The 26,736-nt window shown below is 41.0% G+C and overlaps 2 protein-coding genes across 3 annotated transcripts in view; both read left to right on the forward strand.

Moving 5' to 3' along the window:
- Positions 1–992: 992 nt before the first annotated feature.
- Positions 993–12,303, forward strand: dhtkd1 (dehydrogenase E1 and transketolase domain containing 1). 2 transcript variants are annotated; one of them, XM_077596445.1, is made up of 18 exons: positions 1,148–1,275; positions 2,355–2,371; positions 2,456–2,608; positions 3,187–3,398; positions 4,035–4,229; positions 4,320–4,589; positions 5,083–5,254; positions 5,491–5,689; positions 6,508–6,820; positions 7,680–7,764; positions 7,842–7,981; positions 8,499–8,649; positions 8,745–8,851; positions 9,576–9,740; positions 9,808–9,890; positions 10,032–10,195; positions 10,883–10,968; positions 11,032–12,303. In XM_077596445.1, exons 3-18 carry the CDS (start codon positions 2,545–2,547, stop codon positions 11,131–11,133), a joined length of 2,508 nt encoding a protein of 835 aa, XP_077452571.1. In that variant the 5' UTR covers positions 1,148–1,275; positions 2,355–2,371; positions 2,456–2,544; the 3' UTR covers positions 11,134–12,303. The 2 variants fall into 2 exon arrangements, with proteins under 2 accessions (XP_077452570.1, XP_077452571.1); XM_077596444.1 differs by lacking the exon at positions 2,355–2,371 and having other exon boundaries at positions 993–1,275.
- Positions 12,304–12,448: 145 nt separating this feature from the next.
- The window catches only part of camk1db (calcium/calmodulin-dependent protein kinase 1Db), a 33,698-nt gene continuing 19,410 nt past the window's right edge, over positions 12,449–26,736 (forward strand). Inside the window, exon 1 of the mRNA XM_077596448.1 lies at positions 12,449–14,071. Within this exon, the coding sequence (XP_077452574.1) occupies positions 13,977–14,071 (95 nt within the window). The 5' untranslated portion in view covers positions 12,449–13,976. The remainder of the gene's footprint in view (positions 14,072–26,736) is intronic.

Below are 26,736 nucleotides of genomic sequence, written 5' to 3' on the forward strand. Positions count from 1 at the left end.
AAGAGAAAAATTTTCAAAACTTTAATTGTGTGTGTGACCCCTGGAAATACTTTTATTTATGTTTTTCTCTGTTGGACTTCAGAAAAATTACATTCTGTTTTCAATTTATTAAATAATCTCATCTGGGATGAAATTTGATTAGATTAGATAACTTTATTCATCCCATATTCAGGAAATTTCACTGTCACAGTAGCAAGAGGGTGTGAATACAGAAACAGGAAAATACATTTTAGACATGAATAAATAGGTAATAAATAAGTTGATAAATAAATAAGATACATTATATATCATTAATAATAGTCAATGTTTTTGTCATGATACAAGTATGAGATTTACATCTTCACAAAGAGCAGAAATAACAAACAAACAGACAAATAAATAATACATAATAATAAATAAAGTAGTCACATAAGTAGTAGTTGACAACATAAGTAGGGAAGTGCACAAATAAACAAAAGAACAGATAAATAATCAATAAATAATAACTACATAGCCAACATAATTCATTAGTAGCCCACATAGATAAGGTTTTTCATGACATTCCGTATGATAGTAAATTAGGATATTGAAAAGTAAAAGCAAGGAAATTGTGTTTTTTTAAATGTTTACATTATTTCGGAGAACCTGAACGCATTACATCTCGTTTGGCAGTGGGCACCTGTTGCCCTTACGTCATCACTTGCGCGTAAATACATTACTTTATTGAAAATTAAAAGCAAGGAAAGGAAATTATAATTAAATGTTCACATTATTTGGCGGTACTGGAATGCATCACATCTCGTTTGGCACCTGTTGCCTTTACGTCATTATTGGCACGTGCGCGATATTTGCTGGTTTTAATCAAAACAACTCGTCCGTGACTTAAATCGTCCAGTTTTATCAAATTTGTTGAATGTCAAAAAGTGACATAAAAACTACTACGATAAATTAACCAAGACCGTTGATAAAACCGGAAGTTCTGTCATTTTCTCTACCGTGTCATCGTCCAATCAAAGTGCACTAGCGTCTCCTCCTCCTCCGTCTGAGCCACTTGGCAGTATGGCCTCCGTCCTTCTCCAGTGATTTACCTTCTTGTTTTTTTTTTACTTTCCCCCTTCAAAACCATGTCGGCGACTCTATTACTGAAAAACTACGCGAAAAGGATGCCGCTCGACCTGCTTCGCCGGGCCGCTGTCTGCTGTTACCACACACAGAGAGGCGTCTACGGATACCGGCCAAAACAGTCTCGCGGGCATGACAACTTGCTGAATGACTGCATCGCGAGTTTAAATCAAGGTCAGCCTCCGCCACGGATTATTTTACCTGCAGGCATTGCCACTTGAATGAATCTGGACACATTACACATTATTTAACTTTGATGCTTATGTCAGCCATCATGTCATCTGTAAAGTTTTAGCAATTTGTACATTCTGTCCGGGAAGTAGGCATACTTGTTGGGAGGGATCGGAACGTCTGCCTTCTTCCCGATATGATACGATTTGCGAAACGATATTCATAATAACAATGATCACAATATGGCTGTGCCATAGTTATCAATGGAAACAGTCATTCATTCATTTTCCGAACCACTTTCCTTACAAGGGTGGCGGGTGGTGGTCGATCCTATCCCAACAGCCAATCGCAGCGCACCAGGAGACAAAGGACGACCATTCCATCTCACACTCATACTTAGGGGCAATTTAGAGTGTTCAACCAACCTACCCTGTATGTTTTGGGGATGTGGGAGAAAACCCACACAAACGCCGGGAGAACATACACACGGTGAGGACCGACCTGGGATCGAACCCTCGACCTCAGAACTGTCAACCCGATGCACTAACCACTCGTCCGTTGGTCAGGTGATCAATCTACATACCTGTCAACCTCAGCCAATTGCTCCCCTTATTAATGATTGCAATTCCCCTTATTAAGGTATAATAAACTGTACAAATGCAACACGGGACATATGTCCTCACATAGGGCGCACTTAAAAGTCTAAAATTTTCTGCAAAGTGGAATGGGTGCCCAATCAGTATGCACTAAAATCAAGATTCTGTACATGTCGCTCTATGACGCTAACAGCTTAGTGCTTGGTGTATTTGTCTTTAGGTGTAACCATTTCCAGGAGAGAGCAAATAAAATCAACTTTTATAAGCAAATTATCATCTGGCATTTAACTGCTCTTCTTAACCGGTGGCTGAAAAGTAAATAAACACATTGTCAACAAGCTTTTGGTACAGTTCAAACACAAAAACATTTAAACCCTCCAGCCATGTTGCTGTTTTATTTGCTAACTCTTCATGTGGAAGTTCTGCTCAGGAAACTGAAATTGATTTAAAAAAAAAAATTTTTCTCATTTTTGAGTTTTTTTTCAGGCTGGCAATCCTCAAAGGTACTTTTTTTTGTGTCGACTCAAATCTTTAGTAACACTGACCAAAGCCCTTCATCTTCAGTGTTTGTTTTTTCCCATTTTCAGATCACGGCCTGGCACGTTTGGTGGAGGCATACCGAGCACATGGACACAAACTGGCCAAGATTAACCCACTGCTTCCACAAAAGCCTGTGATGGACAGCGTTCCAGAGATCAGCATGCTTACGGGCACCCTGAATGGACAGCTCAACACTTCAGGTTGCTCTCAATTACTGTACATTTCAAAACGTTTATACAAAATCAGTTCCTTTCAGCACATGACCTTATGATAAGGCAATTGTAAGCACATTTGAACTGAAGATGCACATTTATGCATAATATGCTTATAAGAATGTCTTTATTACATGCTGTAATGTCTGTTAATGTAAGTAGTTTTGGTATTTTTAGAAGAAAAAAAATCATCAATGTACAGGCAGTCAGTCAGTCCTAGGTTTACCATGTTCACGACCTTTCGTTTGTATTAATTACTATATATACAAGAAGTAGCTTGTACCCATGCTTTAGTGTTTTCTGTTGCTTGCTGACATCCATTGTTTATACTACAGACCTAGTGCCGTGTATACTGTATGCAAGGACATTTCATTAATGTTATGTTCAGTGACAGTTTTGTTCTTACATAATTAAACAGAAGGAAATATTTTTTATTGGCGTGCAATGGGTGAAGTCAATGTCATCTGCCTTTCCTTTTTGCAGAAGGGGAAAACAATTGGAAATCAGAATTTTTTTTTGCCTTCATGCATTCATTCTGGTGTTGCGATCGCCACCTTTTTTTGCAGGGCTACGCCACATGGGCAAGGTAGAGGCCTCGGTTGAGGAGGTCCAGGCCTACCTAGAGAAGGCCTACTGTGGGCACTTGTCAGTGGAGACCACTCAGCTGAGTAGCAGTGAAGAAAGGGAATGGATGGCCGACCGCTTTGAGGAGCTCAAGACCACCACCTTCTCTCCAGATGAAAGGAGGGCGCTAGCAAAGCTCATGCTGGAGTCTCAGGTCAGACCCACTCTCTGGACTTGCTCATTTATGACCTCATTAGCTGCCATTGCCGGTGTATTTCAGTTTTAATTAATTTGATTTATTTCATTTTTATTAAAATCTCATTCAATTGTAATTGTGTAAATTCTTCAATTGCATATTAGTAGCGACTTTGCGATTGTGGAATTAACTGCTGATTTCAACACCGTGGTAATCAAAACAGTCCACGGAATATAGGGCGAGGTGCAGAATATTATATTTTACTAGAGGAAATGTAGAAAAAAACAGCTGAATTGCTCTCAACAAAAACAGGATTGTTCTCCACTGAATCAAGTATTTTTCACCACAGATTCGTTGCAGGCTTTGGTCTTTGTTTATATGTAAATATCAAAAATACAATAATGATTAATAACACTGCGCCACTATCAAAGATCAAATGTTAATATTGTGGCCTACATCACCCAAAATGTAATATTCACGTATGTGGACGAATTGTCTTAATTGTATTTTTTTTTTAAGTGAACAAAAATAATCAGGAGCACCATAATGGCTTAAAGGCTTGTCAGCAGGCCAACTGAGGAGGTTTAAGAAAAACTGTATTCCTGTTTTGATTCAATTAAGAGTTCCAAATTACATCGTTTTTTTTCACTCTAGGAATTTGATCACTTCTTGGCAACCAAATTTTCCACGGTGAAACGTTATGGCGGAGAAGGAGCGGAGAGCGTGATGGGCTTCTTCCACGAGCTTTTCCTCCAGTCGGCCCAGAGCGGTGTCACTGATATCGTCATCGGCATGCCGCACCGGGGACGACTTAACCTCCTCACGGGATTGCTCAAGTTCCCACCAGAGGTAAAAACAAAGACTGTTGTTGATGACTATTACATTTAGGAGTCCTTGCAAACTTGTCTGTTAATCTAAACATTGTCTCTCAACTTGCAGCTGATGTTCCGTAAAATGCGTGGCCTCAGCGAGTTTCCTGACACTTCGCCCTCCATCGGGGACGTGCTGTCCCACTTGACGTCCTCGGTGGAGTTGGACTTGGGTTCAGGGACCCCGCTTCACGTCACTATGCTGCCCAACCCTTCGCATCTGGAAGCTATCAATCCCGTAGCTCAAGGCAAGACGCGGGCCAGGCAGCAGCTCAGAAAAGAGGGCGACTATTCGCCCGACGAGCACGCCCAGCCAGGGGACCAAGTCATCTGTTTGCAGGTTGGGAGGCGGGATTTGTACCTATTAAGACTTAAGCCGACTAAGCACCTGGTTAGGACCCTTCAATGCAGTTAACAGTTAACAGAGCCTGGAAATGATTTTGTGTTGTTTTGTTTACGTTTGCACATTTTTAGTTTTACTACTTCCTTATTTAATTTCATCATTTACAAAAACATGTCTACTACGTTTTTGAGATGACTTAAAATTTTATTTCATACTTTTTTTTATGTTGAAATTTATGAAAGTGATTTTATTGCTTATTGCTGATTGGAAGCTGATACCGGTTCAAAAACATTTATTTTACAAAATTAACCTATGGCTACTATTTTTTCAAGTAATCTTTTTCCCTTATAATAACCATAATTAGTCAAACTGATTTCTTTTTAACGAGAAAGTAACAACGTAATACCAAATTAAACAAGTTAACATACACTTTGAAATGTACATGCATTTTCCATTTATAATTTTTTTGTTTACATTTTTCCGTCTACAGGTCCATGGCGACGGCTCTTTTCCCGGTCAGGGGATCGTTCCAGAAACATTGACCCTCTCCAACCTTCCTCACTACAGAGTAGGCGGAAGCATCCACCTGATAGTTAACAACCAAGTGGGATATACCACGCCGTCCGAGCGGGGGAGATCTTCTTTATACTGCAGCGATGTTGGTCAGTCAGCTGGTCTCCTTATAACAAATGAAGTCTATGATTACAGTGTTTCCCTGCTACATTGCGGTTCGTCTTTTGTCCATTTGTCCGATTGTCTTTTTTGAAGGCGTTTTTTTAATGGTTAGAACGGGCACAATGGTGAAGGCAATATGCAATATAGCAAAGCTGCAAACAGTTTAACATGATAATGTTGAAAGACTGGTTCACGTGACTCTCATATTCTCCACGTACATCAGGTAAGATGGTGAATTGCGCCGTGATCCACGTGAATGGCGACGACGCGGAAGAGGTGGTGCGGGCCACTCGACTTGCTGTTGAGTATCAGCGGCGCTTTAGGAAAGACGTCATTCTGGACCTTATCTGCTACCGCCAGTGGGGACACAACGAATTAGATGAGCCTTTTTTCACCAACCCGGCCATGTACAAGGTCATCCGGTCAGTTAAGCCTTATTTTCGATATACATTGACGTGTGCACTTTTCCAGGAATTTTTCAGTTGTTTTTTGTTGTTGCAAAGTTCAAGTTGCATAAATCTAGTAGATATATATCTCATGTCATCTCATTTTCTGAACCGCTTTATCCCCATTAGGGTCGCGGGGGGTGCTGGAGCCTATCCCAGCTGACTCCGTGGCCAGCCGATCGCAGGGCACAAGGAGACGGGAAACCATGCACACTCACCTAGGTGCAATTTAAAGTGTCCAATCAGCCTACCATGCATGTTTTTGGAATGTACGAGGAAACCAGGGTACCCGGAGGAAACCCACGCAGGCCCGGGGAGAAAATGCAAACTCCACACAGGTGGACATGACCTGGATTTGAACCCAGGACCATAGAGCTGTGAGGCCGACGCGCTAACCACTCTCGCCACCGGGCCGTCCGTGCATAAGTCTGATGTGTAAAAAAAAATGGACCCAAGTACAAAGCGTTTTTACTGGACCAATGGAAAGTTTGACTTTCCTTACAAGACTTTCTGACAAGTAGGAGCCTCATCACTTGACAAACTCACATATTTTCTTGAGTTACATCAGATCATTTTTGCTTTGTTGCGAGCCAAGCTTTGTGTTACACTTCAAGTTCAAACAGACCTCTCCTTGAGTGAATTAGGGAAACAAATCAAAATGCCTTTTAGTGATATGGAATTGTCCCACCCCTTTTAAACACCACTTAAAAAATCTGACTCTTTACTTGCAAGCCATTTCTTGAATGCATCCTCTTTGAAACACAACTGAAAATGTAACCGGTGCTTTCCGGCAGGTCCCGAACCAGTGTCCCGGACTCCTACTCGGACCAGCTCATCTCCGAGGGCTTGATGACGGAGGCCGAGTGCAGCCGGATCAAAACGGAGTACTATGCCTTCCTCAACGACAAGCTGGCTAATATGACTGTGTACAGCCCCCCGCCCACCAACCTGCAGGGCCGCTGGGGGGACCTGGTGGAACCCCAGGCCCGAGTCACCTCCTGGGACACGGGCGTCCCCGTCCCACTACTGCAGTTCGTCGGAGCCAAGTCTGTGGACATCTCTGAGCACATCCAGTTGCATAGCCATCTAGTCAAGACTCACGCACAGGTACACGCACACATCCTCCATATCCAGAGACTACATAACGGCAAGTCCCATTCCTCAAGCTTTAAACACATTTAAATGGATTAAAACGCACTTTCCGACCGTTGTTACTGTACCTCTTGAGCAAGCACCACCATGTCGACCTACAAAATATAGGCCCAGGTGGACAAAATGCATCTTAAAAGTGAGATTACCTAGTCTTTATATACTGAAATAAGCCCTAAAATATCCTAAATACACTTAAATGTACTGAAATACTCCCTAAAAAAAATTCAAGTACTCCAGGATATACTCCAATACTTCCTAAAAGTGAGCTAACAACTGTTACATTTGGTGAAATAGCCCTAAATAACAACCTCTGTCTTTAATTCTCTTAAAGCTATTAAAATGTATTTACATTAGCCTAGATGTATTAAAATAAGTTACTTTAAAAGACATGTAATTGCAAAATAATAATGGTTCAACATATAGGTCACATAAACTCTCAATCCAATTATAAATAAACAAATACAATACGTATTCATGCAATTTTGAATGATTATAATTGAAAATGCTTTGTACTGCACCTAACAAAATGTCTTTTAAAGAAAATTTGAAGTCACTTCAACATTATGTCCGGGTGATTTCATTCAGCGATACTCGTGCCAGAATCACAAATATAGAAAATTAATGTATGTATTATAGAGATTGTGCTGTTATTAATTCTGCCCATAACTATACGTAATTGGTGTAAGTAGCTGAACATAGATATATTATTTATAGTATACATTAGCTGCTTGGAAAATGAGTGAATGGATCCCCCCCACACTTGACAGTGGTTTGGAAGTGAATCGCTGATGTTAACGATACATTTTGTGCTCAGGCTCGACTACAAAAGCTTGAAGAGGGCACCAAACTGGACTGGTCCACAGCGGAGGCCTTGGCCTTTGGTTCCCTCCTTTGTCAAGGTGACAATCTGCTTTCGGAAGGCTAATCCACCTCTTCTGTCTGTACATGCCGATGGTCTTTCTCGTCATCATTGCAGGCTTTAACATTCGTATCAGCGGGCAGGACGTGGGACGTGGCACTTTCAGTCAGCGGCATGCTATGGTTGTCTGCCAAGACACTAATGACATGTTCATTCCTCTCAATCACATCAGCCCTGAGCAGACAGGGCTCCTCGAGGTACAAATGATAACAACTCGTTTACATTTCAACATAATTGTGACTATAATGTAACCCTAGTTAATGGTCACTTTATATTGTTGACTTGCGCCGTTCTCACAGTACACGTTATGTTCTAAATGTGCTTTTGGCATGGTGGCTTGTTTGTTGTAATGCAAGAGTGGCTCTGATGACCGGTACTCGGACGTTTCGTCGAAAGACGTTTGGTCCCCGGACTTTCGGTCGAACGGACGTTCGGTCGAACGGACGTTTGATCGCTGGGTTGTTACTGTTGAAACCAGCTCTCAAAATTATAATCATGAGAGAGAGAGAGAGCGAGAGTGAGTTTAATATTTAGATATCTAATATCAAAATATCAACAGTAAACTCTCTGTCATAATTTGACAGCGAGCGAACCCGGCGACCAAACGTCCGTTCTACCAAACGTCCGGTCGACCAAACGTCCAGTCACGCTGATGACCAGACAGAAAATTCCATGTAGTATGTTTCATAACATAGTTCTCTTTGTAATTTGGAGGTGTGTAACAGCCCGCTGTCGGAGGAAGCGGTCTTGGGATTCGAGTACGGCATGAGCATCGCTCAGCCGAAGCTCTTGCCCATCTGGGAGGCTCAGTTTGGAGATTTCTTCAACGGTGCTCAGATCATCTTTGACACGTTCATCTCTGGAGGTATGCTCAATTATAGTCTTCTTTCCATAGTTTGCTTATTTTTGGATGGAGATACTCTTTGATGACATTGAGGTGTAAAACTTTGTTGTTTTCAGGCGAGGCCAAATGGCTGCTCCAGTGCGGGATGGTCATCCTGTTGCCTCACGGCTACGACGGAGCTGGACCTGAACACTCCTCCTGTCGCATGGAGCGCTTTTTGCAGGTTAATACACCACAATTGCTGATAGAAAGGCCTACAATAATCAAATAGTCACTTAAGTCGTCGTGCCTTCAGTGCAGTTATATAAATTATTTTACTTTTCAATAACACAAAACAATAACACTGTACTAATCACCAGTATGAATATGTTTTTATTTAAATGTGGTGCTTCACTTACTTCAGCAGCAGTTAATAATCAATTATCTAATAACTGGAGATGTCCCCGATCTGATCATGTGATTAAAAATATTATGAAGTCATTTTTTGTGAATCAGAACGAGGTAAAAAAATGTATCTATGTTTTTAATTTAGGTTTTGACTCATTGGCTGACATTGATGGTGATGAACAGCCAATCCATTATGACTGGTCATTAAAAAAAATTGTAACCTCGTAAAGACCTAGTGTTCACAAACATGATATATATAATTTTTTAATATGATTTGATATATTTTTTGGAAATGATTACATTAATGAATTAAGAACTAAATTAATAAATTTAAGAACAAAAACAGCTCAGGTTACGCCTCCCAATAACATGATTTTTCTTGCAATTTTCTTTTTTGTAATTTCGTAGTATATTTAGCCTATTGTTGTCCATTGACAACAATACATATCCAACCCATTTTGACAGTCAAAATGGGTTGGACATTTAACGCCAATGACAGCCAACGAGTTCATTAAGTCCCCTATGAAAGGTCAAACGGGCTGCTTTTGTGCCACCTTTAGATGTGTGACAGTAAGGAGGAGGGCGTGGACGATGACACGGTCAACATGTCCGTGGTCAACCCGACCACCTCGGCTCAATACTTCCACCTGCTCAGGCGCCAGATGATCCGAAATTTCCGCAAACCTCTCATTGTGGTCGGACCCAAGATGTTGCTTCGATTTTCCGTGAGCGCATTACTCAAGTGAGCTTTTCAAAATGGCTATTCATCGAAATAACTGTCCTTTTTTTAAGGGGGCTGCATCCAGCTTGGCAGAAATGGCGCCAGGAACATCTTTCAAGTCCGTGTTGGGGGATACATCGGTCTCACCTGAAAAGTACAAAAACCCATAATTTTGAAACGTAAAAGGTTTTGCATGGTTTTGCCAGGGATTTTGATGAGATAGGCACATTTATTAATTTACGTTCTTGGTAACTGAATGACTTCCATTACAAAATCCATTTTGTAATTTGACTAGAGTCCAGCGAGTGGTGCTGTGCTCAGGGAAGCACTACTACGCTCTGCTGAAGCAGAGGGATGCTGCAGGCAGGCAGGACTCGGCGCTAATCCGCTTGGAGGAGCTGTGTCCTTTCCCGCTGGATGCTCTCCAGGCAGAACTTAATAAGTATACCAACGCTAAAGGTACGTCCATGTACAAATGACTCCTTGTTCCGAGCCGGTAATCTCAATTCTAGACCCAACTAGCTAGCATAGGTGGAAATTTGATTTGAAGACTAGCATCGTTTTTCACTCCATTAATAGAGCGAAACTATCAAGTGATGGGATAATTTCACCCGGAAATAAGTTAATCTTAATTCTTTTTTTTTTAAATCAGCAGTTGTGCACAGGTTGCTTTCACCACATTGGCCATTTCACCCACAAATTTCACTTGGATACTCTCATCAATAAGATTAACAAAACATCTGCTCACAGTTTTAGGGCAGTCAATTGTTTCTAAGCTTTGAATGTTCATTCACAGCCCAGTTAAAATTAATTAGGTGTCTATTTGGCATAAATGGCAGGCCTTGAGTTAATTTCGAGTATGTACAGATCAGTTTATTTTCGAACATTTCTGGGTCACTTTCTGTTGATATCGGGTCAATTTTCCCAATCACAAAGTACTTTTTGTTGTTGTTGAAAAACCCATATTTTTGCTGCTACTCTTTAGAAGTTGCAACTTTCTCAAATGGTCAAGGTGTGCGCTGAGTCAAAAGTGGATTGGGAAAAAAAACATAAGCGAGGAACTTCGCAGAGCATTGCAGAGCTGACTTTTTCCTGTAAATCACAATGCGACGATAACAAACAGGAAAAATATTCATGTCCCTGCAGAGTTTATCTGGAGCCAGGAGGAACCCCAGAACATGGGCCCCTGGTCCTTTGTGGCGCCCAGGTTTGAGAAGCAGCTGGCGTGCAAGGTGAGCGTCATTTCCCGCGAGTTCCAAAGTAGGTTACAAAACCTCCAAATGTTGTCTTCTTAGCTACGCCTAGTGAGCCGACCTGCTCTGCCGGCCCCCGCTGTTGGGATTGGCACCCTTCATCATCAGCAGCAAGAGGCCCTTCTCACTGCCACATTCTCTTAAAAAACAACAAAAAATAGACTTGGCCTTCAGGCACAAGAATCTGTGACAAACTTTAAACGAAGGCTATGAATCGAAATCATGTCTACAGGTATGAGTTGGCGTCACGTCACGTGCCTATATTTGTACTGGAGAGATTTTTGGGTGGCTTCTTTTTATCATATCATGTGGGTAATGTTGTCATTTTAGTCAGATCTTTGAACATTTTCTTAAAAAAAAACAAAAAAACTATATAAGTACCTATTGAGGCAGCACAAAGTTGGAGGGTTAGCACATCTACCTCACAGTTCATGGGTTGCCGTTTTTAAATCTCGTGTTTGGAGGTTGCATGCTCTCTAACGGCTTTTCTGTGGGTACTCCCACATTCCTAAAACATGCTTGGAAGTAACTACTGTGAACAAATGAGTTTGGTTCATGGGCCAGATTCATGCCAACTAAACCTCATGTGGGCAGGAGCAGTTTATTTTTAGCCAGAAAGTTTCACCCAGTTAAAAAAGATTGGACATCTAGCGCTGTCAATGGGATTTAAAGATGCATTCATAGTCGCTTGAAGTGAATTGGACATCACACAACTCACAACATTTTGGTTTCACGGCACCCGTGTCCAATAAAATAAAAACATTTGATTCTATATGTACAGGGTGAATGAACCTCAAAGTGCCTTTTACTCAGAACAACCCCACGGCCAGATCAGACTCCCTTGCAGGCCCCTTCTGGCCCCCGGGCCGTACGTTTTACACCACTGCTCCAAGTTGCAGATAGGTGCGAATGTGTGGGACAGTTCTTGTGGTTAACGAGCAATCCGGGGCGTCATCTTGTTTTTTTATTGCTAAATAATGATATTTTTTGTTATTCGATAGATATTTTCCTACTCACCAGCTACCCTGTGGATGAAATAAATGTTTTTATTTTATTGTCAAAAGAAACATTTGCACAAATGAAGGTGAATCAGTGATTTGTGTTGCGACAGTTGACTACATTTCTGAACTCAGTTAGAGAATTGTTACTGAGGAATTTCATAGTATTTTGATTTGAAAATATTTTTAAGTGTGTACAGTACTTAGGGAAAGACTACTAAAATTATGAGTTCACTCAAGGGGTGCTGCAAGTAGAGAAAATTGGGCTGTTAGAAAATTGAGGTTTTTAAAAAAAATAAATGTTTCTGCTTCTGCACGTTCAGATCATTTTGTCATAAAACAGGTGTTTTATTTATTTTATGATACAGCTACAAAAAGGAGCATATTTGACATGTGCAATTATCTTACCTGACTATGTGCATGTTTCCCCTTTCAAATTAGATATTTATTTTTATAGACTATAGTCACAACAGAATTTTTCAGGTCCATGTTGACTGAAAAATAATATTGCCTTTAAAGCCTTTAATAATTTTTTATTGTTACAGTAGAACCATGTGGATTCTGCCTAGCAAACAAGTGGACATAAAACCAGAACACAATCCCCTTATGCAAGAATGTGTTTAATCTTTTTTTTAACGTCCTAAAAATTGACTGAGAAAAATGTCAATAATTTAAATAGTAATACATTTCAATAAAAAACTGACAAAACTATCATTCTGAATAAACGTAATTTTAGAATTATCATTTGAAATGTTTTAAAAGTAGGCATAAATAAAAACAATAGGGGTTAGTCCAGACATGGGCAAACTACGGCCCGCAGGCCATATGCGGCCCGTTAGGCCTTTTAATCCGGCCCGCCGATATTGTCCAATTTTTTTTATTTTTTATTTTTTGCGGTGAAAATACAGGAAATCATTGGATGACCTGCATGAGAAATTCTGCCGTCGGTTTTGTGATTTTGGAAAAATTGACAGCTTGTGTCATTTCCTTTAGTCCTTTTTTTCTGTTTATTTTTCATATGTACTGTTAACGGATGCAGTTTTTATATGTATCGTATCTTGTGCTGACCCGGGCCGCCTGTCAAATTTTTAAAGTCAATGTGGCCCCCGGGCCGAAAAGTTTGCACAACCCTGGGTTAGTCCGTCGGCCTCACAGTTCTGGGGTTGAGGGTTCGATCCCAGGTGGAACCTCACTGTGTGGAGTGTGCATGTTTATGTGGGTTTTCTCTGGGAAATACAGTTTCCTCCCACATCTCAAAAACTTGGAGAGTAGGCCGGCTGAACACTTTAAATTGCCCCTAGGTATGAATGTGAGCGTGAATGGTTGTCCTTTGTGTCCTTGTGCCCTGCGATTGGCCGGCTACCAATTCGGGGTGCCCAGCTCCAGCACCCCCCGCGAACCTCGTGAGGATAGGTGGTCCGAAAAATGAATGAATGAATAATTACCAGCAGCCATTTTGTTGACCTGGTCTAGCAGTGAAAGAGTAAATTAAGGTCATAAGTTTTGAATCAAATGTCCACTGTTGTGAGCGCGGTCCCTGAAATGGTTAACTTTTACTTTCAATTTGCGCATGAGAAAAAAAGGGGGAGGGCGTTTGAGGTTGCACACATCAATGCACACCAGGAGAACCCCTGGACGGGGGACTTTCCGCCCGATTTGGTGCAATGCGAACGCTTCCACGCCGGAAGACGCCGTGACACGGGCACCCCTTTCTCCTCCTCCGTGGCACCTAGAGTCCTTCCGTTGAGCCTTCCCCGTCCGCATCACCACCTCCACCGGCCTGGGGAGGAGACACGAGTGGGAGGAGTGCCGCGTTTTCCCTCGTCACGCAGAGCTCCACGGCGCGGATTAGTCCACTAAGAAGCTCGGGAACACAACACTTTTTTGTCCGCTCGGCTTCAGACAGCTTTGAACACAGCAGCGCTCTTTATCCACCTCCGTGTTTTTTTCCCTTCTTCCTCTTCTGCTTCCTTCCCCACGCGGCGAGACATGGCGAAAGAAAACGGGGAGTCCGTGGACGGCTCGTGGAAAAAGCACGTCGACGACATCAAGAGTGTGTTCGACTTCAAAGAAGTCCTCGGAACGTGAGTTAACCTTAACGTGTCCATTTTGGGAAAGTTTTCTTGTTGGTGGACGATAACACACACAAATGTTCTAAATAGACGTCCAAGGTTTTGTTGGACGGCTGTCGGCGTTAATTGAAAATCACGTGATTCCGCGTTGCGCACCTGACGTCAAGGTATGTTCACTTGAAAATGGAAATAGTAGGTTTTTTGTATTTGCTATTTTTTCAAATTAAAGCTGAGTTTTTGGTTACTATAAACTCGAAGGTGTTTATTCTGCATCACTGTTTGTTTTAATTAGTTAAATAAGCGGCAATTGTTGCGGCAAGTGACTTATTTCTGACACAAATCCCCCAATAAAGTGATCAAAAGGCTCAATGACAATAGGTCCTGATGATGCTTCCATTCTGAGCTGCCTTTGCTCCGCCCATAAAAAAATGACCCCAAATTGTGACGTCACAACCAGAATGAACTGCAGATTTTTGCAGTCTGCTAACATGCTATTCATAGGCTTTCTATTCTGTTGCAAGCGCATCACTAGAATCCATTATGATTGCATACCTGTCAGCGTATACGTATTTTCCCTATTTGATAAGTTTTTTTATCGTTTGAAATTGTGTACGCCATAACCCTTCTATGGAAAAATTCAAAATTATGTTTTATTGTAAAATAGATCGCGTCTTCCCCATTTCGTCTCTAATCCGGATCGTCTCGGTCACTGGTAGCAGACGAATATGTCATCGTGGATTGCCAATGTTGTCATGTTTTGAGCTTGATATGCGGACGCGTGTCAGTCACTTCCACCTTTTCATTATGTAAAAATATAGCGCGTCAGCAAGCAGTGTACCCAGACAGTCAAGCTGTCAGCGTCACACAGCGACGTCTACAGAATCTTGAATTTAGTGCATGCAAAAGGTGCACCGACTGATTGGGCATCCTGTCCAGTTTGAAAATTTTTTTAGACTTAAGTGCGCCCTATGTGAGTAAATATGTGCCACGGTGTGTTTCTATGGTTTATTATTGCTGAAGGGGATTTGGAATCATCAATAAGGGATGCAATTGGCCAAGGTTGAGAGCTATGTGGTTGTGACTTTACAACCGGAATTGATGAAATATGTGGTCGTTCCTCAAGTCATTGTTTGACAGGAATAACTATGAAATGATTAAGGACAGGGAGATTTCAGTGTACGAGTGCACAGTATATATATTTTTTAAATCAGTTGATATCGATAATTATCACAAACTGCCACATCTTTTGTCTTTCAAATTTGAAACTTCAAACCTGTGTGAAGTAAATAAATAAATTTTCTCGTTATTCAAGTTTGAAAGTAACTATGTTAGCTTAATTAAAAAAAACTTAATATAAAATGTGATTATTTTAAGTTTTTTTGTTGTTCTGTTGTGTAATAAAGACAACTCTGTCCTTACACTATGAAAAGTAATGAATTAAAACCTGCAGAAATTTGAACAAGAATCTTTATTTTGCTATTTCCTTTCAAGCCAAGAGTTACTGTGCATTATGAAATTAATAAAATAATCATTTTGATTTTATTTTTTACATAGTCACGCTTTATTAGGCCTTTAGTTACATTAGCACAAACCCTCTCTGATGCCATTAATATTTTTCTGGCCAGTTAAATCAACGTTTTAACCTTTAACCTCTGGCTGCTAATAATAACATGAGTCAACTGTGTAAAATTGTGCCAAGTCATGAAGTCATGATGCTATCTTGTAATTTTGTCAATCATCTGTGGCACCACCGTACACCGGTTTTTCCTCCTAAATATTTCAAAGGCAATCTATGAGTTAAACCTGTGCGATGTGTTTACCTGGACTCCTGTGTGATTTCCCCAAGGCTTTCTTTCCCCCTCATCCGTCCACCCACGTTCACCGGTGAATAACATCAGTGAATCATCAAGGTTTATTGTTCAATCACTGGCCAGTCAGAAGAAATAGCCCTTCCATGACCTACAAGCTTGAAAACCCTTTTGTACTTTAGTTCATGCGTTCTTGGTCGTCCATTCAGTATGCCTAGAAAACTGTTGTAAAGTACTTACTATCTATTTGTGAAAACCTTTTAATGAATACATTCAATTCTCCTGAAAATGATGACATTAGCATCATTTTGCTCCGCAGTAGCTGGTGACAACCCTTTAACTTGACGAACACTTCAAAACTATAACTTCATTAGCGTATTATGTTCAGGATTTTTTTTCTTCCAGTGTATAGTGGTTAAAAAAAGAATCAGCACAATGTCTTGATGTTGAGCAGTACTGGCAGGTTTTGAAAAGTATATTATATTATATTAGGAAAAGTCGAAGGTAAGTATTAGGATTTGTGCAGTTTTTTTTGTGGAGTAAGGACGTCTCAATCAAATGCACCAAGTGTTGTTTTTGGCACCTCTTAATTTGAGCCCTTAATTATTTATTTCATAGTGTTTGTCTTTGTTTAATTTTCATCGAGGAATACTGAGTTTTCGTCAAATTTTAGTCGACTACTACACAAAAAAAGGTTTTGGCTTTAAAAATGAAAGGTCTTTGTCTAAACATAGATAACAAAAACATTGACAGACGACTAGACACTTTAGACCAGGGGTCTCGAACTCAATTTACCTGGGGGCCGCTAGAGGCCGAGTCTGGGTGAGACTGGGCCGCATCAGGATTTCCACAAGAAAAGCACTGATAAAACATTCCAACGTTATCAAATATCTTTATTTTTTAACAAAAAATAATGAATTAAATAAATTAACTTAAAGATGAATAAAAAATAAATCAATCAGTAATACAAAACCAAATAATACTAATGAGCATACAGTAGATATACACTGGCTGGCTAAGTAGAGAAAATTAATTATTTTTATTCCGTTTCAAATGTCTGTATTAACAGCTCTTTAACCTTTAACTTTCTGAACTTGAATGGAACATTGAACATGAAATATTCTGAACACGGCTTCTCTTGCCTACTCCTTGCTGCTAGAGACCTGGCAGCGCTTCTTCTCACATAGTCACATTTGGCTTGAGGGAGGAAGCAGTGGAGACCCTCAGTAGAGCTTGAAGATGCTCATCAGTAAGTCTGGACCTGTACTTGGACTTATTGAAGTTCAAGGTGGAGAAGAGCTTCTCACACAAGTATGTGCTCCCAAAAAGCCACATGGTCCGCTTGAACCTTCGGGAAAGTTCAGGGAAGCTGGGGGTCAACTCTCTCAAAAATTGCCCAAGCTTGTCTGCTTCTCCGCTCACCTCCCTGAACTTGGCTTTGAGTGCAGAGTTGCACTGCAGGTCAATGAGCTCCATTTGAAGCTCAGGAGGGGCATCTTGCACATCAAAGGAGAAGGGGTCCGCAAAAATTTGAAATGTGGCTTTGTGTGTCTTGAAGTCTGCAAATCTGTGATCAAATTCCTCCTGTAGCTTCGAAATGGCCTCAACATACTTCTCACCACTGAATGGTGTGCCTGCATCCACGAGAGCCTTGCATGCTGGGAAATGGCAAAGGTTTGTCTGAGAGAGCTGGGCTTTCCATAACACAAGTTTAGTGCAGAATGCTCTCACGTTGTCATAGGCAGCACTGACAAGTTGCCCCTGGCCTTGTAGCTTCTTGTTCAGTACATTAAGCTCATGTGTGATATCAACAAGAAAAGCCAAGTCCATGAGCCATTTGGGATCACTTAGCACAGGATCAATCAACTCACAAACGGCGTAGCTAGCTTTGACTGCTGCATTACTGTCTTTGGTAGCCTTCTTGAAGAGATCCTGTTGCCTCAGAAGACGTGTTTTAAGACTGGCAACCTGGTTGGCTCTCTCATCTCCCTGGTATTTTTCGTACTCCTCAGCATGTCTCATAGTACAATTACGTTTCAAATTGTATTCCTTGTGCACCGCAACTTTTTCAGTGTAAATGAGACACGTCGGGGTGCCCCTGTGTTCAACAAAGAAATATTGCACTCCCCACTTTTCTTGAAACTGTCTGTGCTCATCACCGACCTTTCTCTTCACGGCAGGCTTTGAAAGAGACATCTCTGGGGCTCTGTAATATGTTTTTCCACTTGGAATGAGTCTCGGGTTGATCTTTCACATTCAGTCGCGCGGGTTTGTGGCGCATGTGCACTTTCGCTCTCCGTTTCAATCGCGGAGATGGCTACAGACACTGACACAGGCTGGATCACGGATCATAGCGCCTCATTCAGTTCTATGCTGAGAGCAGCGGAGGAGTGTGCGCGCCGAGCGGAGTGATCGGCCTCACGGCTTCTCCTCCGCCCAGCTGATTGGAGGAATGAATGAGTGAGTGAGCGAGGCACTGGACAGCCCGGCCGATGTCCCGCCCTCCAGAGCCGTATACCTCACCGTGATTGGTTCATTCAGCTCCGAACCAAAGTTCCCTCTAATTTTTTGTTGGTCTGAGCAGAAAGACAACCTCCCTGAGCGCACTGAGTACCAGTGTGAGCGACATCATCGGTACTCGGATGATTCGCCTAAAGACGTTTCGCCGACGGACGTTTGACAGACGGGCAGGTCGCCGAATGGACGTTCCACCGAACGTTCATTCGGCCGAACGGAGGTTTCGCCGAAACGGGATTCGAACGCTCGCCCCGCCGGATCGTGTGTGTACAAGTTTTTCAACCTCGGCCCGCGGGCCATATACGGCCCGTTAGGATTTTTAATCCGGCCCGCCGCCGGTGTTGTCCAAATTATAGTAAAAATCAATGTTCGTCTACCATCAATGGCAGTCCGGGAATAAGCACTCTTGGGCAGGCAGATGTAGCAGAACCGAGCCGTAAAATGACAGCAATCGGGTCAAATCCATCCTAAAACAGCATTTAATGATTAAATACAAATACTGGATGATATCGCGATGGAGGCAAAAAAACGTCTATAGACGTCCATTCGCCAAACGGCTCAAAATGCTCTCAAATTCGGTCAAATCCAGCTGAAAACAGCGTTTAATGATTAAATACAAATACTAGTATTTGTATTTAATCATTAAACTAACAAATACTAGTACGACCTGTCCGTCGGTCAAACGTCCGTCGGCGAAACGTCTTTAGGCGAATCATCCGGTCACGACATCATCATTGCTCGCTATCGGCACACCAGTATCACACCTGCCACAAGCAGGTGCATGTCAATGTTCCCTCTAATTTTTCATGTAAAACATGCTGTAAAACAAGAAAAACATGAGTGGACAGAGCTACTGCCACTGGCTGCCACTTAAACGGCGCCATCATGGGGAAAGGGGTAAAAAAAAAAAAAAAATCGATCTTTCATATTAAGACGGGGGCCGCAAATTATCGTCCCGAGGGCCGCAGTTGGCCCGCGGGCCCCAAGTTTGAGACCCCTGCTTTAGACAGTCTAAAGACAGATATATGTGCTGCATAATAAAATATGTCCAAATGTTCTTCCCCAGAGCGCAACATGCTAAATGTAGCAGCACAATAAAGCTCAAATATTAATTATCAAATGCCCAACATTTCGCCCCAATCAATACTGATGTAAGAGTACGACTTAAAGTATGAAAAAATATAATAATCTCTCTTCTTCTTTTGACATTTCTCCCCAATTGGAGAGCATCAATCGTCCTCATTGTAGTACCAGACAAATCGACTCTATCTAAACAATATCAAGTATTTAAAAGCTCGTTCACTGTTTCACAACCAGGACAAAACCCACTCTACTCCTCCTTCCGATGGCCCCCTTATAGTTGAAGAACAAACCCAGAACTGTGAGGCCGACGTGCTAACCACTCATCCCTGTATAACTCTATAACTGAAAATGTGAATAGAAACATAGCATAAATGTTTCCTGCACCATTGTAATTTACAAAGATCAATACTTGGCATTGATGAAATAGCACCTTGCAATATAAACAACCTAGATGCTCCCATTTTTTTGTGCAATACTGCACCAGCTCTGCCATTGTACGGTCTTTAAATGTGATTCATTCTAGACTGTCATCCAAAGGAGTTCAAATTAATAGCGACACATTCACTTGACTCATTGAATTGCACATAACAAATAAATGCATGCTGCAACTCTTAATAATATAACAACCCTTTGTACGAAGGGTACATCACAGTAACACTAATTCTTCCTTGAGGTGACTGCCGAGAGCTAATAAGATCTTGGAGAACGAACTTAGTCCTCCAACCTGGACACGTACCTCGGAGGCTAAATTGGGCCCTTAAGCTGCTGAGGAAGCAAATTAAGTCACCTGACCGCAAGCACCGTGCAAATCCCCAGTGGCAGGATCTCCATATTGGTTTGGACCAGCTATTACCAGGGCTGTCCTTGATTTGCTCGTTCTTTCCCTGACCAAATTTGTCGCTTTATTAAAATGAAATGAATTGATTTCAGCGCCCCTACAATACTATGTATACTGTATTCACTTATAAATTATCGGATCCGCTTATTCTCACTAGGGTTGCGGTGGTGCTGGAGCCTACCCCAGCCAACAACGGGCAGTAGGCAAGGTACCCCCTGAATTGGTTGCCAGCCAATCGCAGGGCACAAAGAGACTAAGCACCATGCTCGCACACACTCGTACATGTAGACAATTTTAAGTGCTCAATCAGATGCCAATGCATGTTTTGGATTGGATTGGATTGGATTGGATAACTTTATTCATCCGTATTCGGGAAATTTCATGGTCACAGTAGCAAGAGGGTGAGGATGCAGAAATGGGAAAGGCATTTTAGACATAAATTGATAGGTAATAAGTAAGTTAATAAATAAATACATGAATAAATATATGAATAAATAAGCGTGTTGCTGAAATATATATACATATACACATATGTGTACATACATATATATACATAAATACACATACATATGTATGTGTGTATATATATATATATGTATATATATATGTATATATGTGTATATATATGTATATATGTGTGTGTAAGAGTACCGGAGAAAACCCAAATACACTTCACAGGGGTCATTAAGTCCTTTTTCTGAGTTTCTAGTGCTATTTTTCTTCATCACACAGGTAAACCGTTGAAATTACAAAACAAGTACACTACTTTTGTCACCATCAGTGGTCTTGGCTCCCTTTCCAAATGCACCTGAGGCATGTCTAAAGTGTAAAGAGTATTGGTCCTTGGAGGTAGTCTGAATGCTGTGCAAGTGGCAGCTAGGCAACAAGGATGATGGAAGTCTTTGGTTGCTACCTCTGAACACGGCGCCACCTACCACATCCCACCACCTACGTCTTCCACAGTTTGTCAGGATTATTGATGCTTTTAAATCATTCACCTGAAGGAATATAAAATAAAAGAAGCCGGTTAACAACCGTGTCATGCAAAGCCCAAGGGAAGCTTGTGGGAAGAAACGCCCTCAATGAGCTCTAATGCCAAACTTTTTCTGGGAGACTATATTTACAGGCTTATGTGCACGACAATCCTGTAAATATTGTCTTCTGGAAAGTAGACTTGGGAAGTCAACTGGGTTTTTGTTCATCAGTAATTCCTCATAAAAGTTGCCAGAATTGTATCTAAACAATGAATTTGAAATTTTGTTTTGTTGAAATAATGGGAAAAAATTGCACTTTTTCATTTCCCTAACGTATTCACGCCAATAGAGAGCCAATCAACTTTAACTACGATGGCTAGCAGTGATTTTTCACCTCACAGTTGGAATAGATTGGATGGCTATCGCTATAATTGGCAGGGAATGAGTAAATGTTAAAACAGCACATTGCTAATTATGTAGGGAAAATGGTGAAGACAGCAAATTAGTTAGATCAATGGCGAGTTGGCATGCAGTAGCATGTATAATTTATCACTTGTTGAAATACATAAGTGTGTTGTCAGACACATGAAAGAACATTTTATATCAATGACACAAAAGCAACTGTTGACAGATTTATCTTGTTATTTTAATAGAAGCCATTGCATACCTATTTGTTAGCCGAGCCAAATATGCGATAAATGAATACTTCCTCCAAAAATTGTTTTGCAAAAGGCATTGATTGTTAATTGTCAAGGTGGTTCTTTGGTAAATGCAGTGTAATTGTTGTACACGGATATAACAATGCGTTGCAATAGCTTTGCAAATGTCATGGGAGGACTAACAATAATGCGTGTTCGTGCGTTTAAAAAAAGTTTCCCTTGGGTAAGTTCAAAAGATTTGAGATGGGATATAACAGTGCATCATCGCTTCCAAGATGGCCAGGCTATGTATTTTTGTCTTTGACTTTAAAAATAAACCGGTTTGATGCTCCCATTGTCAGTTTCAAGTTGCAGATACATCTGGTCATCTTTTATCTATCTTTAGATTGAGGGGATAAAACATTTATTTTTACACTGTAACTCCTTCCTTCACTATCATCCTCATGAAAGCACTAAACAATGAAAAAAGTTGACTCATCCAGTCTCTCTCTCTCGTTCTGTCACCCAATCCCTGATTATCAATCCCCCCACCGCCGCCCCCCTCTCGCCCTTTTACCAAAAAGGTGGTCCGAGTGACCGAGTGAGTTCCGGCATATGTTGTTGTAATGCATCTTCCACTCGATGATGGAGAGTTGTTACTAAGCAGCACCACAGTACGTGAGCAGCATGCGAATGCAGAGTCGATAGCAGGCCTTTTGCCCACGTTTCCATTAAAAATGAACAAAAATGCCTTCGTAAAAGCTCTGAATATTCTATCCGCAGAGGACAATCTGAGAATCCCCAGGCCCTTTTTTTACGGGTGATTATTTGATAAAGGAGCTCTTGTGGTTTGTGTGTCATGAGCAGCCCACGTTTACAGAAACCGAGAAGCACGCTAAAGCTCAGACAATGCGTGACGTGACGCATGTACGTACTGTACTGTATGTTCTGTGCAGAATCTGAGTGGCAAAGGAATCCAACCCCCGCCCCCACTGTTTTATGTGTAAAATAGGTCCTAATGAGTCTATGGCATCGATCAAATTTGTCATTGGTGTGATTTGCAGTTGCAATTGCAGTTGCTTTTGTAAGTCATAATACCCTCCAAAAGAGCAAATTTACATGAGTAATAAAGCAATAAGTCACGCCGCACTTTTTTTTATCATGAGTGTAACGCAAAAAACAAATATTATACTAGTAAATCCACGTTTTAAAAAAAAAATCATTATCTTAAGTCGTTCCACTCAGTATGTTTTCAACAGCAGGCAGTTACACATGGTTACATTAGGTTAAAAAATAAAAAATAAAAAAACGGAATGTTTGCCCTATTGGAGTTGGCAGACCAAAAACAACAATAGCAATTGCAACAATAGCACTCACTGTATTTTCCGGGATAGTCGCACTTGAGTATAGGTCGCATAAACCAAAGAATACACAATGAAGAAGGAAAAAATTATATGTAAGTTGCGCTGGACTATACATAAGTATTAATTTTGGGGGAGAAATATATATATTTTTTCAGAAACCAAGAACAAACATAGGTTTAAGTAATAATAGTAAAATGGAGAATAGGGGATATTTTGATAATGCAGCACGTACTTTAACCAGTGGCGGTCCGTTAATTTCCTAGTGACGCCTTCAGCAAAAACTATTTTATGGCTATAAAACCTCTACCGCAGCTACAGCTGCGACACAAAAAATAATCAATACTAACCTCATACAATTGAAATATTATTTAGGAATAAGCCATATTTTACTCACCAAAAATCCTTTTTAACTGTACACAATATCCATCCTCCTTTCTTTCTTCCTCCTTTTCTATCGCCATCGAAGCTAATGCTGAAAGTCGAGCCTGTCCTGGCGTATTTATGGCATAGTCCATCTTGAAAATGGCTTTAAATCAACACAACAATATATTTGCTTGTGCAGCTCGCTCCAGATACAGTTTGGTAGCTCTGGATAATCACTAGCCAATCATAGTTGGTGAAAGCGATGACGTATCCCTACGCCTGCGAGAAGGCAATAACGTATCCCTACGCCTGCGAGAAGGCAATGACGTATCCCTACACCTGCGACAAGGCATTGTGGTGTTCCAAACTTGAAATCTGATTGGTTAAAGCAACAGTCTTAATGACACTTGTTTAATGCAGCAGAGCCTGCAGAACTGATTGTGAAGGCCTTGAGGCAGATTTCTGACCCTGGCAACAAATAATGGCTGAAATGTGATTGGTTAAATGCTTCAATATGAAAACACACATCTGGAAGCAGTGCAACCAGGGGGAAAGCAATGAAAGGAAGCTAACAGACAATTTGGAATTATTTAATAAGTATTCATGAACAAAATATAATTAACATCAGTCTTTGATTCAGATATTTCTTAGGCCTGCAGAGAAGGCCTTGAAGGCCCCGATGGCACACCACTGACTTTAACCCATACTTTGACTGTCTTATTATTATTATTATTGTTGTTGTTGTTGTTGTTGTTGTTATTGTTATTGTATTATTACTGGTGTGTTACTAGTATGCTTTAGGCACACGGTTGTCATGTCAGGAATGCAGGAGAAAAGGCATCTCATTTCCGCATTCATGCCATACAAAGTCGCTGATTTCAGCCAAAATTCAGACATGTTTAAAAATGGCTTCAACATACACTTACATCCTCCCAAAAAAACACCCCCTCCCCAACTCACATGTAGAAGAAAAAAAAAGCATACACTGAGGCACACGAGCACTCTCACGCTCCCTGACGAAAACACAATCATCTACTGGAACATACACACTCTCAGCTCCCCATAAATTCACACTAAAAGAAAGATACACTGACACACGCTCAGAAAAAGACAACACTCTCCCAAGCCTTCTTTTTCACACAGATAACATACTTAAAAAATGTGACATAGGTTCGTATACTTATGTCAGTCATATAATACTCAAATACACACACGCTGTCATCTAAGAAGTGTGAACACGAACAAGCAAGAGAGAGTAGAATTCTGGAGAATTGCTGTTATGTGAACAAGTGAGTCAGCATGCAGATGTGATGCTCTCGTTCGTTTCACAAGCATTGCGGCACCAGTAGCGGCAATTTATTTCTTCAAGTCACATTTGCTGCCTTGTGTCTTGATACAGAATTTGATTTACAAGTAGGCTTGGTGGCCTTTAGTCAGAATATTGATATTGTGGGATCATGTAAACACCAGTAACACTGTAAAATTGGTTTTGAAGAAAAAATCACTGAACATAAACAATTTATCTTTGAACAAAATATAGTTTTTTTTGTAAATTGATCAATCTGTTCCATGTTTTATGTTAAAATTAATGGATATCATTTATTTTTTGTACCGCTTATCCTCACAAGGGTCTCAGGGGGTGCTGGAGCCCATCCCAGCCAACGATGGCACCAGGCGGGGGACACCCTGAATCGGTGGCCAACTAATCGCAGGGCATAAGGATAACGGACCACCATTCGCGCTCACATTCATACCTAGGGGGAATTTAAAGTGTTCAACCGGCCTACCACGCATGTTTTTGGGAAGTGAGAGGAAACCGCAGTACCTGGAGTAAACCCACGCAAGCCTGGGGAGAACATGAAAACTTATTGAACTAACGGCTGACTTGCTAAGGTTAATATTTGAAATCCATGCAAGGTCACAGTTTGATTTTGTCATGGGCAGGAAGTGACGCTACTCTTCAGTGAGGTGAGACGAGAGAATAGTCATTTGAGTTGCAGCTTTCCAAGTGACTTCCTGTGCTTTCGGGTGTCTCGCCCGTTGCTAACGCAGCTCTGTGAATTTCATGCACGTAGTCATATTGAAATGATGCTCCTTGCGGCGACAGCTGCTGTGTGACGTGCAGCGCTGTGGTATTCTGTTTAAATTCATCGGCTCACTCGCGCCGATGATTTCTCTGTCTCGCCTCGCATGAAGTCAGACCTGTTGCATCACAGCATATCGTCAGCCAGCTGTCTTTTTTTGGTACCTGAGCTTTTACCAGATACTTAGCCAAACAAAGCCACCTCTTAAAGTCCCACTACCACTGTGTACGCACTAATCCGATGATACAATGTCGACAGAGTATTCAAAAACAAACGACAAAGACTCACACAGATCAATACCTATTTCAATTTTATAACATTTTAATGTAACATTGTAGATCAGCGATCTTAAAAACCGATGACCAAACAGGAGGACAGAATCCTGTAGAGGGAAAAGAGTGTAGACGATTATCCTGTTGTGTTTCTCATGCCACAAAATTGAAAGTTGGTCAGAGGGGAACGTAAATCCTGAAGAACATGAGTTTTTTACCGGACAAATTTAAGCCGGAGGCAGAAGCACCATAACACAGCCCCGATATGATGAAACCTTGGGCTCTCTTAACCACAGATCTTCTGAATGGTAAATATATTTTACATTTGTGACCCTCATCATTTATGATCTGGAATTAAAACTGGAGCTTTTTCGGAAAGCCTGGGCCAACAACGCCAAGTCCTTGTTGTTTTGGTTCCTTTTTTCATTGTTAACTATGGCCGGTAGCCTGGATGCTAACTATTTATTGAATTGAATTGAATGCTTTTATTGTCATTGCGAGTATATAATGAGATTTAAAGCTTTCAATGCGAAGTGCACAAATAACAACAACAAACACATGGTTTTGAGATGTTCAGCGCCAAGTTGTTGAGAGCGCACCATTTGCTCAGTCTATAGACTCAACAACAAACAAACACATAGATAATCAATATATAGTAATGATGAATAAATAACCAATAAATAAGTAATAGAGAAATAAGTGATCAACATAATAAATAAGTACCGTATAAGTACTA

The sequence above is a fragment of the Stigmatopora argus genome, chromosome 3 (assembly GCF_051989625.1).
Source record: "Stigmatopora argus isolate UIUO_Sarg chromosome 3, RoL_Sarg_1.0, whole genome shotgun sequence".
NCBI classification, from domain to species: Eukaryota; Metazoa; Chordata; class Actinopteri; order Syngnathiformes; family Syngnathidae; genus Stigmatopora; species Stigmatopora argus.